Source organism: Magallana gigas, chromosome 6 (genome assembly GCF_963853765.1).
Source record: "Magallana gigas chromosome 6, xbMagGiga1.1, whole genome shotgun sequence".
In the NCBI taxonomy this organism is placed as follows: Eukaryota; Metazoa; Mollusca; class Bivalvia; order Ostreida; family Ostreidae; genus Magallana; species Magallana gigas.
The window spans coordinates 24,110,632-24,125,436 of NC_088858.1; the positions used below are offsets into that span (position 1 = coordinate 24,110,632).

General features: G+C 31.9%; 1 protein-coding gene across 32 annotated transcripts in view; it reads right to left on the minus strand.

Moving 5' to 3' along the window:
• Positions 1-414: 414 nt before the first annotated feature.
• LOC105330539 (protein unc-13 homolog B) overlaps positions 415-14,805 on the minus strand; it is a 102,197-nt gene continuing 87,806 nt past the window's right edge. For 12 of the 32 annotated variants that reach the window (XM_066088793.1, XM_066088800.1, XM_066088794.1 and 9 more), the window contains 15 exons: positions 14,100-14,365; positions 12,667-12,752; positions 11,622-11,748; positions 10,912-11,008; positions 10,204-10,347; positions 9,854-9,931; positions 9,607-9,684; positions 8,981-9,231; positions 7,998-8,052; positions 7,566-7,637; positions 7,355-7,378; positions 5,864-5,965; positions 4,118-4,439; positions 3,660-3,819; positions 415-2,971 (listed from right to left, as the gene is read on the minus strand). In XM_066088793.1, the coding sequence (XP_065944865.1) occupies positions 2,686-2,971; positions 3,660-3,819; positions 4,118-4,439; positions 5,864-5,965; positions 7,355-7,378; positions 7,566-7,637; positions 7,998-8,052; positions 8,981-9,231; positions 9,607-9,684; positions 9,854-9,931; positions 10,204-10,347; positions 10,912-11,008; positions 11,622-11,748; positions 12,667-12,752; positions 14,100-14,365 (2,148 nt within the window). In that variant the 3' untranslated portion in view covers positions 415-2,685. Of the gene's footprint in view, positions 2,972-3,659; positions 3,820-4,117; positions 4,440-5,371; positions 5,401-5,863; positions 5,966-6,452; positions 6,522-7,156; positions 7,172-7,354; positions 7,379-7,564; positions 7,638-7,997; positions 8,053-8,980; positions 9,232-9,606; positions 9,685-9,853; positions 9,932-10,203; positions 10,348-10,911; positions 11,009-11,621; positions 11,749-12,666; positions 12,753-14,099; positions 14,366-14,805 lie in introns of those variants that run through there. The other 20 variants (XM_066088803.1, XM_066088797.1, XM_066088804.1 and 17 more) reach the window with 19 other exon arrangements.

Consider the following 14,805-nt stretch of genomic DNA (forward strand, 5'->3'; position numbering starts at 1 on the left):
TCATTGGTTGAAATCGTAGACAACTAGATACATTCATTGGTTGAAATCGTAGACAACTGGATACGCTCATTTGTTGAAACCCTAAACAACTAGATAAGGCATCTCTTTAATGGAAATGCCAATATTGATTTTTTTTTTAGAATTACACTTCTAATTTGATAAATTTATTTAAACTCTTTTCTGTTCAACAATAATGAATTATTCAATTTTGGACGAGCTGTCAATTATGACTTAATTACAAGGAGAATTGATTTCTTATCTTAATACTCTTTCAATTACGAGTTAAATTTTGAAAAGCGATGTTTATGTCCAACACTAATAACATTTATTAGAATTGCATCATCTAAATTGCTGTAAACAAATAAAATCCACACTCAAGAGCCTCAAAAACAAAACAAAATCGAACAATATGTATCATTTTTAAAAATTGGATTTTTATTCATAGTATCCAGAAGTACAAATAACATGGATAAAAGATCGAAATTCATACAATCAATGTCACCCTGTATGACTCAAAATTACATGTAGAAATAGTTACATTCACTATTATAAGTAATATATAGTCACATTATTACATGTAATAAAACCATGCATTGCAATCACTCTGTTAGTCTGTTACAAGTAAGAGTCACAACTCTTATTACACATATAATAATCACAACTATTATTACATGTAAAATTGTAATAACTTATATATTACATGTAAATTAGTCCCATCAATTGAAGTTATGATAAAACAAGTATAAATTTCTACAATGACTTTAGCAGGGAACAGAAACTTTAGTACAAGAAATAAAAATTGAACAGCTTTATTAGGATATCTTTAGAAAAAAAAAATTATAGGAAAACTTACTCAACTGAAAATACCATAATTCAAATACATAATTCAGCATCTTCAGTTTTTACTTTCACATGATTGTTTCTGTCTAATGCAATGGAATGTTTAAAGAGGATTATACAGGGAGAAGAGATTCATAACAATGTTTATCAGGAGTATGAAATTTTAACTTATTCAATGAATTTATCAGCCCATCCGTTAATTTCTTTCCTTTATTTGCTGTTAATGTTAAGAAAACTTAATAAAGCAATCACACTCATGATAATTTTGATCAGTAGTTTAAACCAAATAACAAATAAATTTTCAAAACTTTTCATAAATAGATATATCAATATCATCTTAATATCAATTCTCAAATTTGTGATTTAAAAATATTTGGAACCAAACCAAAGGTAGAATACAACATGATAGGTCCTTGTACAAGTACATACAATGTAAGATGTCAGTTAATATCAACACTGAAGGAATACCGGGCCGATGTATATTACATGTATGCTAAATAACGTGAGAAATCTCGAGTTTTCTAATTGAATAAATATTCACAAAGTTTATAATATTCTGTTAGCTTTTTAAATGCAGTATATCTACACATGACTAGAACAAGACATAACTACATAGTTTATATAATTATACAATCTGTACTTCAAGGAAAATTATCTGTTCAATATCTGCAGTTGCACTTTATTCACTCAATTTTTTCATGCATACATTATCTAAATGCTATATGTATAAATAGAATTATCAGTTTGTGCGTGTGTATGTTTTGTTTTGAAATTTTTAATGAAATGTTTTTCTACATATATACACATGCAAGCACTATGAATTTTAATCTGTAAAAGCTGGCAGTTCTATTGTCGAAAACCCAAGATGTATGAACCAGATATATTACCAGATCTCTAGAACATTAATCAGATCTTTAATTAAAACATTGTTATATGAAAGCTAATAAAATAGTAACACAAAGTCATGGAAAAGTAACAGAATTGAAAGCATTTTTTTTTTATAAGCATGAAGAGTTCTAACACATGTACATGTATCAATTCTTGTGACATTACATAATCTTGGTGTGGGATGAAGTTTTTGGTCCATGGAAGACAAAATTTCTATCAATGACGGCCATGAATGTCATGCCCCTCATGTCTACATATGTTAAGCTCTTCTACAAACTACGATCACTGATAACAATATTCAGTTATGTTGGTTTCGAAAATGGATTTCAAGATCGGTTTAATAAAGAAAAAAATATATAAAGAACAAAAATACCCTCTTTAATCAACATACAAAAAGAATTGCACAAGGTCCCTAAAGAAAACAATATCAAGGTATATACATCTCATCACAAAATTGCAGGATTTCTAGAGCAAATAGTAAGGATTTCCTTTAAAGTGTATAGAATTCAATCATTTTTCATGTAAATAGGAAGAGATGAGAGAATTAATAAAGTCTTCATTAAGTTTGTCACAATTACGCACTATCAATTTTTCATAGGTTAATCCTACAATAACAATTCTCATAAATCTTCAAAACAAAAAATTAACCTCTCTGAAGAGGAGAGATATATTTTCATATAATGCCAACAAAATGTAAATTTCTTTGAAATTTCAACCCACTTGAATTAACAGAACAATGTAAGACATATTCTACATTTTAATAATGATAATATACATTCATATAACTGGAAAGACATGGAGCAAATAAGCTTCGTATACATGACAACCACCAAAACATTTCAACAGCGAGAAAAAAAAAATAATCAACAGTCGATGTTGGAAAAACAACTTGGCTGAAAATATTTTCCAAACAAAAAAAATATATATGATAATAATTCTACAGTTTCTAAGGTTGCTTCACGACACTTCTTCCGCAGATCGTGATTCCGATTTTAACTTAACGAATTCTTTTGCAACTTCGTCATTTGTTCTCTGTGAGAGAATGCGTAAAATTGTCCAACCTGTCTCGTCCAGATGGACCCTTCTTCCAAGATGACACCAGCATGCACAGCTGCCTTTCTCGACAATGTCCCGTAACTGTAACACAGCCACCCCTATCAGCCGATCTTCTCGTGCGAAACAGTAGTCTTTGACACAAATGTGCTGCTCGTAAGCATCTGGTTCATCTTCATTTCCCAAGATGCTGCACAAAGAAGGGGGAAAATAATTAAGGAATTGTTATGATGCTGAGCAATTTCCAAAAAACTTGTAATGTATCCATGAAGTCAAGGTCAATAGAAAGTTCAGGTTGTTAACATTAAGACAGTCTGACACAGAGAAAGACTGTAAAAGTGAATATTTATATTTTCCATTGTCTTTGCCTGTGATAACACTACGTATCGATTTTGTACTATTACCCATAACTTCAAATGATGCCAAATTAAGACGCCAGCGGGGTTTGTTTATTAATATTTAAAAATTAAAATTAAAAAATCATACGATGGCTTAAAATTATATAAATATAAGTAATAAGGAATCATTCTTTGAGTATTATGAGGTGATAATTTTGGTCGGGGCATGATCAAATCTATCATAAAGCCCTACAGGCTTTATTTGATTTGATCACACCCCAACCGAAATTATCACCTCATAATACTCAAAGAATGATTCCTTATTCCTTATTTATTTTGAAAAGTGGGATATTTCACGCTGTTTCAAGTTTACCTCATAACTAGAGTAAATTTTGAACAATTTTTAAGCAATTGCTGCACAGATTGTCATTGAATGAAAACATTCTTTAACCATACTCTAATAAAACACTCTACATGTACATGTAAATACACACACACACACACACACACACACACACACACACACAAAGGATTACTCACAAATGGAAGGTTTCATTGAACTTTGGTGACCAGTTGTTGCTCTTGGATTTCGTGGAATGTTTTCGTCGCTTGTCGCTCAGATGTGGACCAATCAGATTGACCTCCACAAATGGCCGAAACATGCCCGACGTGTGCCACTTCAAGTTATTAGCCGCCACCACTGTAAAATCACACAGTTCATTGATTATCTAATTATTTATCTTTAAAGATTCAGGCAAACTAAAACTGTAATTTATAGTTTGCTCCCTTGTAATGCAAAAAAAAAAAAACCTGTCATTTTTTAAAATTAAAATAAGATAAACTTTAAAAAGAACACATAAAATCAAAAGATAACATTATGCTTAACATTAAATTTTATCATTATTCTTTTAAATGCAGTTTGAAATTTTTCGAAAATTTGACAGTTAATGCTCTATAATTCAGCAAGCATTACGACTACAGCTTACAACACTGCCTACCTTTGGTGGTGACCTTGTGCTCCCCGGTCCCAGGGTGGGTGAACAGGTCCACCTGTATGGACACCTCCCCTACCGTGTCCTCCAGGGAGGGCTGGTCCTGTGAGGTCTGGGTGCTGACGAACGTTTTGATGAGGGTGTCAGTCGTCTGTGTGTACAGCGATAAGGCATAGCGCAGGCTCTGCAGCTCTTGGCTCTTGTCCAGAAACGTTTTCTTGAGGCCCTGGCCCTGTGCGTGGAAGAACTGCTTGACATGATCCAAAGCCATGTCCAGGACCGCGCATTGTTTTGGGGTCAGGTTTTTCTCGGCTTCTTTGGACATGTCCTAGATGTATATAAACCACAAACAAGTCAAACTCCATACAGATGTAAGTATCGTACAAAAGATTCGATGTGTCATTAATATAGTAAATAATAGGAATACTAGACTTTGACAGTTTTACACCTTAACAATATTACAATTAAAAGTACTAATTTTTACATGTAATTAACATTTTCTTCTCCCATATAAGTTAATTGTCTTAAAACATTTATACTACATTTACCTCATTTTAATTTAGTTAGGTATTTGAAGATATTGAATATATAATTGAGAAAGTATTAAGTTAGATGAAGAAAAATACAGGTCTACGCTAAAGAGTTTTATATAATTGCTCTTACGCAGAGAACACATACATTAAGGTAGCTCAAAAGACTAAAATTTTATTATTAAGTGGATCTCTAGAGTTCTTCCATCATCAAAGACTGACAACACTTAATTTTTGTTGACATGTTGTAATTATTATATAATTTTATTTTTTTAATTAACATAAAAACTTTGAGTTAAAATGTTTTATTCGCATTTTAAAACACTTTTCTTTTTATTTTTCATGAAAAAAAAAAGTCATGTAAAAATATCACAGCCTCTATCAGTCATTGAATGATGAAAACACATTTCTAAAGAGATAACAGATCCATTAATAAATAAGCCAGGCGTTAAATCACTGAAGAGATTATATAGATAAAGAAACTTTCAAGTCTGAGGCCATGAAATCCACTTCACCCATGCAATATGTTATAATATTAGATAAAATACACATCATTTTATATTTAAAAGCAAATTGCCTTTCAAATTTTTTTTATGCTAAATTGAGTTTACTTTGGCAAGCTCCTTAAAAATCATGATACATTTTCACCCCCTCCCCCCTTCAAAAAAAAAAAAAAAAAATAGCAGCTGCGCAGGCACTTTGCATGCAGACTGACTTAATATACTTCTACCAAAGTCTACAAGGCTTCATTTTCGGAATCTAGAATTCAAATTAAAAAATAACTATGCTGTTTAAAATAAAATTCATTATTCGCTTCTCTGCAGAGATTCAAGCTTAAAGTTAAGTGTAACCAGACAAAACTGAACTAAAATCACAACAATTGCAAACTATTACAACAATGAACAAAAACACATGATTACTGGCAGGTGACAAGGCATAGTATACCGCGTGAATTTGTAGCAACTACTCATAACAACTATTATACAACAGATGAAAATAAAAATTCCATATATCAATTAACAAAAGACGGTAAAACATTTTTACTTAGTACAACATCTGATATCTATAGCACAACAATTTAAGAGTAAAGGCTTTTGCAGACTCTAAAACAAAAACCCCAGCACAACACCCATCTTCAACTATATTGCATCAACAACGTCAATGTCACAAAAACTCTTGTACTCAGAGGACAATATCTATGCAATCAAAATGCAGGAATCACCTGGATCATAGGAACATTCATGGGCATTTGGCTGACGTGACTGAGAAAAAGTCGCGACACATCCTCAATTTTAGTTTGAGCAGCACCGGGAAGGGGAATAAGCTGAAATCAATGTTAGTCTAAAGCTTGAATCAAATCAAAACAGTGAAGAAATGACAGAAACCTGCATGACATGAAAGATGGAGAACAATGAATCTAAAAAAAAACCAAACCAAAAATAGTCCAATTTACACAGTCACAGACTTGAAATTTCCAGGCAAAATTTCCTACATGAAAGGATTTTTGAAAATTTTGAATAAAAATTTCACAGCACTTTTTGACAAAAGTTTTTTTTAAAGAAATGGTAAAAGGAAGGGTTATCTCAACAACCCCCCCCCCCTTAAATTGGCAAAATTCCACATCAGATATAGAAATTTTGTTGGAAATCTCAAAAACTATTGTTGACAACTGCCTTGTGTTGGGTTGACACAACGGTGACACGTTGGGTGAGATAGAGACACAACCTAGCAGGGTGGTACACATTGATGACATCAATATCGATTCTCATGGTCGGCAGAAAAAAAGCCCACAATATGTCTCCACAACTTACAGTGCGAATTTTGGACAAAAATGTCGGCTTTTCATTTAACATAACCCCTTTACCAGCCAATGACAAGAACTGGAAAAGTAAACAGTTTTACAGTACAAAGTTTCTTATTAAGAAATGAACCATATAATACCAGTAAATGCCAATTAACAACTGTTTCTATATCACTCTTAATAAATGGATTTTAGATGAGATTTTAAAGGTTGCTCACAAGTAAGGTATAACATTGGTTCCTTTTTTAAATATCTTCATTTTCTTTTTTATACATGAGCTCCTAAATTTTATGCTTTCAGAATAATCTTACTCTTTGAAGACCCATCACCTTCAAGCAACCTTCGCAAATACATGTACTGAAATCCGGTATTCATTTACAAAACAAGTTCATAACTGAACAATACTTTCATCATATTTCAATTGAATCTTCAGTTTGTGGAAAAAGTTCTATCCGCAAGAAATGATGAATTTTTTTTAAAGGTATTATAGATTAAGAAAGCTTCATGTAATTCTAAATAGTTTAAGATTCCTTTGTGGACTTGCTTTGTAAAAGAAAATCTTCATACCAGTATGTTAATACATGTTAAAATATTAGCAATGCCCATCCCAAAGAATATATATACATTATCAAAATAGTGGATGAGTATTGTGAAAATATGATTAATATGATCATATCTAGTTACTATAAAATATCAAAACAAAATCTCCATCACCTTTTTGTTCTTTCCCTTGAGAAAACAAAAGCATTATTCAAATGATATACAAATTCATACTCCTTTATAGATAATTCATTAATTAAAGACTTGATGCATATTTCTAATAATTATAATGTATGAATTTGTATTAGTAATTAGGAAAAAAAATAATCAAAAGAAAAATGCTAGATTCTAATTTGAGTTTGGAATGTGTACCCTGGCTTGGTCCTTTTCTTTCTCCTAAAACACATCAGTGTTAAGACATATATCAGCACTTAATTAATTGATAATTAACTGTTTGTCTCTCCACTTTTTACCCTTTTGGATCGAGACAGACAAAATCATTGTCCAAATATTTTTTTTTTACTTTTTATCAGTTAATATTGAAAGAAGAATAGCCATGAACTGCAGGAACTGAAGATCATACCTGTCGGGGGTCCGAAAGAGGGGGCAGCACCACAGTTTTCTCCATTGTGTACATCACTATCCTCCAAAGCTCCTACAAAGGTCAAGGTTAGTCTCATTAATATGACACAATCTATATACAACTCCCATAAATCTATATATAGCACAGAAAGTTAAACTGTCCCACTGATATGAGATCATACACAGTACAAGAGGCTCATAGCCCACAGCGTTCACTTAAGAAAATATATTTATTATTACATGTAAGTTCCCAAGTTTACATTGGTGTCCCCTTCTGCACCTAATATCTGGTTATTTTCCTGATGATTAATTTAATTAAAGCTTTATTTGCAATTAATTTTATGCCACAGGAATACAAATGACAACACATTAAATAATCTACTAGGACGAACTGTACTGGGAGTTGATATAAAACTGTTAAGAACTTATTTACCTTCAGCAGACGTTTCAGAACTGTTTTCTCGCATTCTTGTGCAAACATTGTCAAGCTGTTAATACATCATGCAGAGAGTTATAATTCTGAACATATCAGAAACACATAAATTGCTCATACATGTTAATGACTTCATGCCTAATGCAATATCATCAATTTTGAATTTTCGAAAAAAGACATAATTATTGAGATTTAGAAAAGAATAGAAATTTCTTTAGGGACTTGTAACATGGAGAAAACTTCATCTGTTTCATGCATATATAATCTTTGTAAGTGTTTAAAGACTTCAGTATGACTAATAAAGATTTAGTCTGATCAAAAAATGCACTGATGCATTGATGACTATATAGCAACCAGCTGTATCCTTAATGAAATAATTAAAATGGCCGCAGGAAATTGAGTTCTTTTGCAAAAAGATATGAATGTCTAGATTGGTATCATTTTTATTTTAGTCACAGAGCAATAAAAATTGTCCAAAAAGGGGGGGGGGGGGTTGGGGGGGGGGGGGGGGGGGGTGGGGGGTTGGGGGGGGGGGTGTCCTTTCTCTTAAAAGCCACTGCACTCCAACCAATTCCAGCTGTAGTTTTTGGTCAATTTGACTTTGTATATCTTGTAAAGACTTGGGACTATAAAAGCAATTAAGTTACCTTTAACCTTTAAAATCATCAAGTAATATAACAAACTCTATCTAAGTAGGAAGAAATGCATTGGACCTGTTCAAAACTGTTAATCGTTAGAATTCACATGCAGTGACTCCATTTTAATAGTAGTCATGGGTAGCCCTCCCCCATGAATTTACATCCTTGACGAAAACAAATTAAGAAAGAGTTATCTTTATAACTGAAACCTGATGCATCCACGAAATTGCATCCCCTCAAATAAGTAAAATAACTACAATCCTTGAAAACTGGTCGCCACAAATTCAAATGATTCCACAGTATATAAGAAAAGCACAAGAAAAATATTCAATCTAATCCACATGCCTGCCATCAATAAGTTCCATCAAGGGTTTGAGCACCAACTCCGACTCCTGCTGAATGCTGTTTCTCTGGCTGGGCTGAGACAAGGAGACCTGCCCTGCCCCTTTCACTTTGGACAAAAGTTGACCTAACTCCTGAGTACTCTGTTTGATCTGGGGCTCCAGACTCTTGGCAAACACAGAGCTCAGGTGATCAAGCACACTGTTTAGTTTACTCTGGAGCTCCTTTAGAATGCTGGATGTGTCCGAGTCAAGCTAGAAAAAAAATATCAATTTAAAACATTCCCTGAAAAAAATTCAACAAGTACCGTACATCCGTTTTTTTCATGTGTCACAAAATTAGCAAAAAATGGGGAAAATATGTAGCATTTTTAATTTGCGTCGGTCATTTTTCTGCAATTTAAAAAGTGTCTTATAGTAAATAATACAGGGTATAATTTCTGCGTATTCAGTATTTTGCGATTTGAAAAAGATTGCGAAAAAAGCGAAAATTAGATCGCGAAAATAACCGGATATACGATATTCTACCAACAGAAATATAATGCATGGGATAGAAAACGATTTGTTAACTAGCAATGCATTTGGGTTGTTGCTTTCCTTTAAATGTGCTTGAATATTTTTATACTATACCTTTTCACCACCCATTGATTCAAATAAATTCTCTAATTGAACACGTAACTGTTGTATGTTATTCATCAATATACAAGCCTGAAAAAAAAATAAAAAAGATTGTAACTCATCTTGTAAACTAAGTTGAAAATGCATATGTACAAGAAAGGACACTGGCAACTCAACTGTTTGAATTTTACAAATATTTTTTTTCCCTCTAAATCTTAAATTTAAATAACATGTACATGTATTTTGACTAAGGACTTACTTTCTTATGATCGTTTGTATACTTTTCAAAATCCTGTTTAACAACATCAGCATATACTATTAGGACTTTATTCACAGTCTGAAAAGAAAATAAGGTAAAATTGTATAAAAATAAAATAAAAATCACATTTCCAATACATTCTACAGAACTTGTTATCATTGTAAAGTTCACAATTTCACAAGTTCAAAAAAAGTTTCACTTTCAGCACTTAGCTGCTTAATATATATATGTTTTCAAAATTATTGGATGAGGATTCTAGTAGAATAATCTAAACATATTTTTAAAAAAAGAAAAGAATGAATATTAATTCTAATTAATTTCAAATCTATACCAAAATGATGCTGACTTACTATGGCAAACCTCCTCATGTATCTCTTTACTATCTCTGGATCAGGACATTCTAACTTCTTTATTACTTCAATACACTGGTTCAACTGGGTAAAAATGTCCACTACTGAACTTGAGAATAAATAATGCTCCGAGCTCTTCTGGAACTGTTCGAACAAAATAAGAATCTCATTTTAATTAAAAGACAACTACATTCAATCTCACCAGTTTTTATCCAGTCTCATTAAAATTATAGTTCCTCTGTTTTATCTTATAATAATTTCGTCTTGCACTTAGAGATCATAGTTTTAGATTCAGCTTCAGGTTGTTTATGAAAATCGTTTGAACAAATATACTTCGTTATCACCAATTAAGTGTCATGTTTTATAATCGGAAAATTAATATATTTGTATAATTCTCTTCCATTTTTTTTCTACTCAAATACTGTAAATTCCTTATATTACGCGAGCACTTAATTCAGCGATCTCGCTGTTTTGTATCAAATCGTGAGAATTTAAAATCGCGAACGCAGAACTTTCCTCCTTATTTCTTATAGTTCTAAACTCTCAGAAAGAAATGGCGATATTTTAAAATCCGTGAAGGGTGCTTCTCACGATTTTACGCGGATACTATAAATTTCTCACGTTTAATTAGGAATCTACAGTACTTCAACATTTTAGCAGGATTATATCTGTGATTCTGTTCCATTCCTTTATTTTGAAACGGCTTACCCCATCCTTTTTATCTCTCTCATAAGCATTACGTAAGAACTCCATAGAAACCTCATCATTTTCATTCAACCACTGCATAACATAAGGCTCAAACCATCTACAAAACACAAGGCCAGAATATAGATCCACCCCAAGTCATTTACATTACAATTATAACTCAATATCAATAATGTCTCATCAAATAGGCTTGTAATAACTTTATACTGACATTTCCTTATTAATAATTAAGTGATCTTTGATAATTTTCTGTTTACTCTGCTTCCCGTAAGTCCTTAATAGCTAGATCTCATTTCAAAAACTTGGTGACAAGCTCTGAATGTTTTATGATTGGTTTATGGGGAGCGGAGTGGAATGAAAACTCTAGCTTGGCTAGAGAAAATGTGATTAAATACATGTACCAACTAAATATACAGTGTGCTACATGTACCGGTACTGTAAATGTACAGATGATAGCTTACTCAACATAGCTAGGGGCTTTGAATTCAAGCTTATATATGTACATGTACCTACAGTATCAGTTTTAATAATCTTATGATATAATAAACAGTCATACAAGATAAAAAAAACAATTTATGAAAGATAGAAACAGACCACATTTATTAGATTTTCCACTGGTATCTTTAATACACTGTAAGTATCATAGGAAGTTTGATCACTCACCACTCACCTTGACCTTTAAATGAAACTGATCATGACCTTATGATACTCACCTTGGATATTCAGGTACAGTTCCTTTGTATTGAGGCACGTCAGCTATAAACTTGGAATACAGCCATTTTATCTTGAAATGTAAATTCATATACTCGGAACTTTTACATGGTTTTTCCTGTTCTTGATCTAAAAAGAAATATGCCAAGCATTTTATGGATAAAAATATAACCAAACTTTCCTCCATTATATTTATTTTCATTACTAGATATGGTGATGCTGCATTTAAAACCTCTCTCTCTCTCTCTCTCTCTCTCTCTCTCTCTCTCTTTCTCTCTCTCTATGACTATGTTATATAGGGCTTGCTTAATTAATTATTACCCAGGTTTAAGAAATATGTTTAGCCCTTTTATATAATATATAGTTGCTGTTACAGTTTTTGATTATCATAATTAAAGCTGAACACCGCTCGTAAATAGGCGCTGTCCCCCATATTTCTCTTTCATCACTTCTGTCACTACAACCCCTATTTAAAGCAAAGACCTCTAAATAGTTCAAAGTACTTTGCTGTAGAGGTCTCACCTGTGTGGACAATACATATCACCTCGCTGTGTTACTCAGTCGCAGTAAAATTACCAAATTTTACGCACTTTCATCAAGCCTGGAGAATACTTACATGAAATAAATTGGTCAATGCATTATTTACAAACAGATTATGAACATAGAATAAGAAATAAATGCATAAAATCGAAAGACACCGAAAGGAATACTACACGTCAGCCACGAGTTTCAGGTGTGCAATCAGGTGTAACGAAATCAAAGGGTTTGTATACCAGGTACCGGTGTGACCATGCCTTTTTACGAGTGGTATTCAGCTTTAACATCAATGAAATTTAAAGCAGACATAGCTTAGATTTGTACATGCAATTTGACAGAGATATGAAATGTATGCATTTCATCTTTTGAGACATATTTAAATAAGTACACTGTACAAATTTGAAAGAAGACTCGATCAACACAAATACCAATATAAAGATATTGTCTCAAACATTCAGAGTGTTGTTTATAGCTAATTTCAACATCTGTCTACGGTATATTTCTTTTTACCTTTCAGGAACATGCTACAGTGTTGTGCAAATAGTGCCCACATATTAGCAGCGCTCACTTGCCCAACATTCAACTCCTGAGGGAATCTGCATACAGAAAGAGGAAAATTTCAGAAATAGATCATCAAACAGCGTGAATTAAAGACCATCAAAAGAATCCATTTTCTAGATTAAGGGTAATTTGTTAGCTTTCATGACATTTTGGCCCACTTGTTATTCTCTATTTTTCAAAGGAAACTCATTAAGAGTTGCACTTTTCACCCTCTTGTTATTTGAACAACAAATGACATTCTGAAATCAACTAAACAAATTACAGCATAAAATCGGGATATTCTAACAAACATTTTTTTTTTTTTAAGAAATTGATCAAATAGTTAAAGGATACAAAATATTGACATTTATTTTCTAAATCACACAGTAATTAAAGCCTGTTAAAAATTTCCTGATTAAAAAATATGCTCGGGGTTAAATATTATTACAGTATAATCTGTTAACACGGAAGTTATGGCAACTTGGAGAAAATATTAAAATGTCCTTTTCACCAAAAGTTTTCTTTATAGCTTTAAATTAGTCATTAAAAAGCAATATAAGCTTCATTAGGAACTCTTGATCTCATATGACCACTGGAAAAGATTAGTTAATACAATTAAAAGGTATTAAAATGAAATAATTAAAAGTTAATTAATATAATTCTATCGTGACTAAAACTCAAGCTGAGTGGAGGGCCAAAATTTTAATTCTGAAAGCCTGGTTCCATACATTTTGAAAATTTCAAAAAAGATGCAGTGCATAATTAACATTCACTGGTATATTACATCAGAAAATATAAAAATTCTTGAAAAGGCAATTAAGCAAAAGAGTCCAGCATATTTAAAAATTAAGATCTTCAAAAATTTCTTACAGATAGTCTCTACACATAAGAAACAAATAAGAACATACTATTATGACAATTAATGGAAGAAAGTTCATTAAAAACAAAGAAAAGTTCTTATAAAAATGCCAAAGTGTAGCCATATACCGGTATTTTCATCCGTGAGAAAAATGACACTTACTTGAAGGTTCTACAGATTATTTTCTCAGAATTTTTTTTATTTTCCAAGAGATATTTATTAGCAAACTGAAATGCATACAGTTTAAGAATACCTTGAAAAGCAATTTCTGATACAAGTTGCTCTTTAACTTGATAAATCAAAATTTATAAAGAATTAATTCTCATTTACACTAGCAAGAGTTACCTCTCTTATCAGAGGGTAGAGTACCTTAATTATTGCTTACAAGACTTTGGCAGTTGAAATTTCTACCATGTATGCAGTTTTAAATTGTTGCTTTCAATAACCATATGAGATGAAAATGGAAAAATCAATGTTAGATATGAAAGAAGATATGACCCAAATCTTCATTTACAATAAACTTGGAAAACAAAGATCTACTTACTGATTTAATACTGGAGTATAACTATTCTTATCCTCTTCAATCATAGACACTATTAGAGCTATCAATTTATCCCAAAAGTCCAGGCTGTTCTCATTAACACCCTCCGATCCAGGAATGTTCAATTCTGAGGGTTCCGCTTGAACAAACTCCCTCTGGTACAGTTCATAACAGTTATCAAATAAGAATTGGTATGTGGACTTTATACAGGCTATCACACAGTCTTTTACTACAATGCTAGCTCTTGGAGGACTAGGAAGTTCTTGAACCTGCAATGATGAATGATATATTGGTTGTTTTGATTCCTATCGAGAAGTGGAAGCTACACATTTGATTAGGTAAAGTCTAGCCAGACTGTACAATGCTACATATAGTCTAATCATCTTCAGATTTCTACTGGGATAACTATAATTCAAATAAATTAAAGTACAAAATACCAAAATTAATTAAACAGTACAAAGTTAATTAAAACATGTACCATCAAATGACTTCACTTTTACAGTAAAAGGAATATTAAATGAGTTGAGATTTTAATGTGTTTTTCAGTTTTTAATTCATGTTTGGATATAAGTACATCAATTCAGGTAAATTTGAAAATGGTGTGTTGTAAAATAAGACTTTGTTTGCATTACAGCCATTGACCAACAAATTAATTGGGAATCACATTTTACCTGAAAATATGTGAAATTATCAGACACTGCTTAAAATA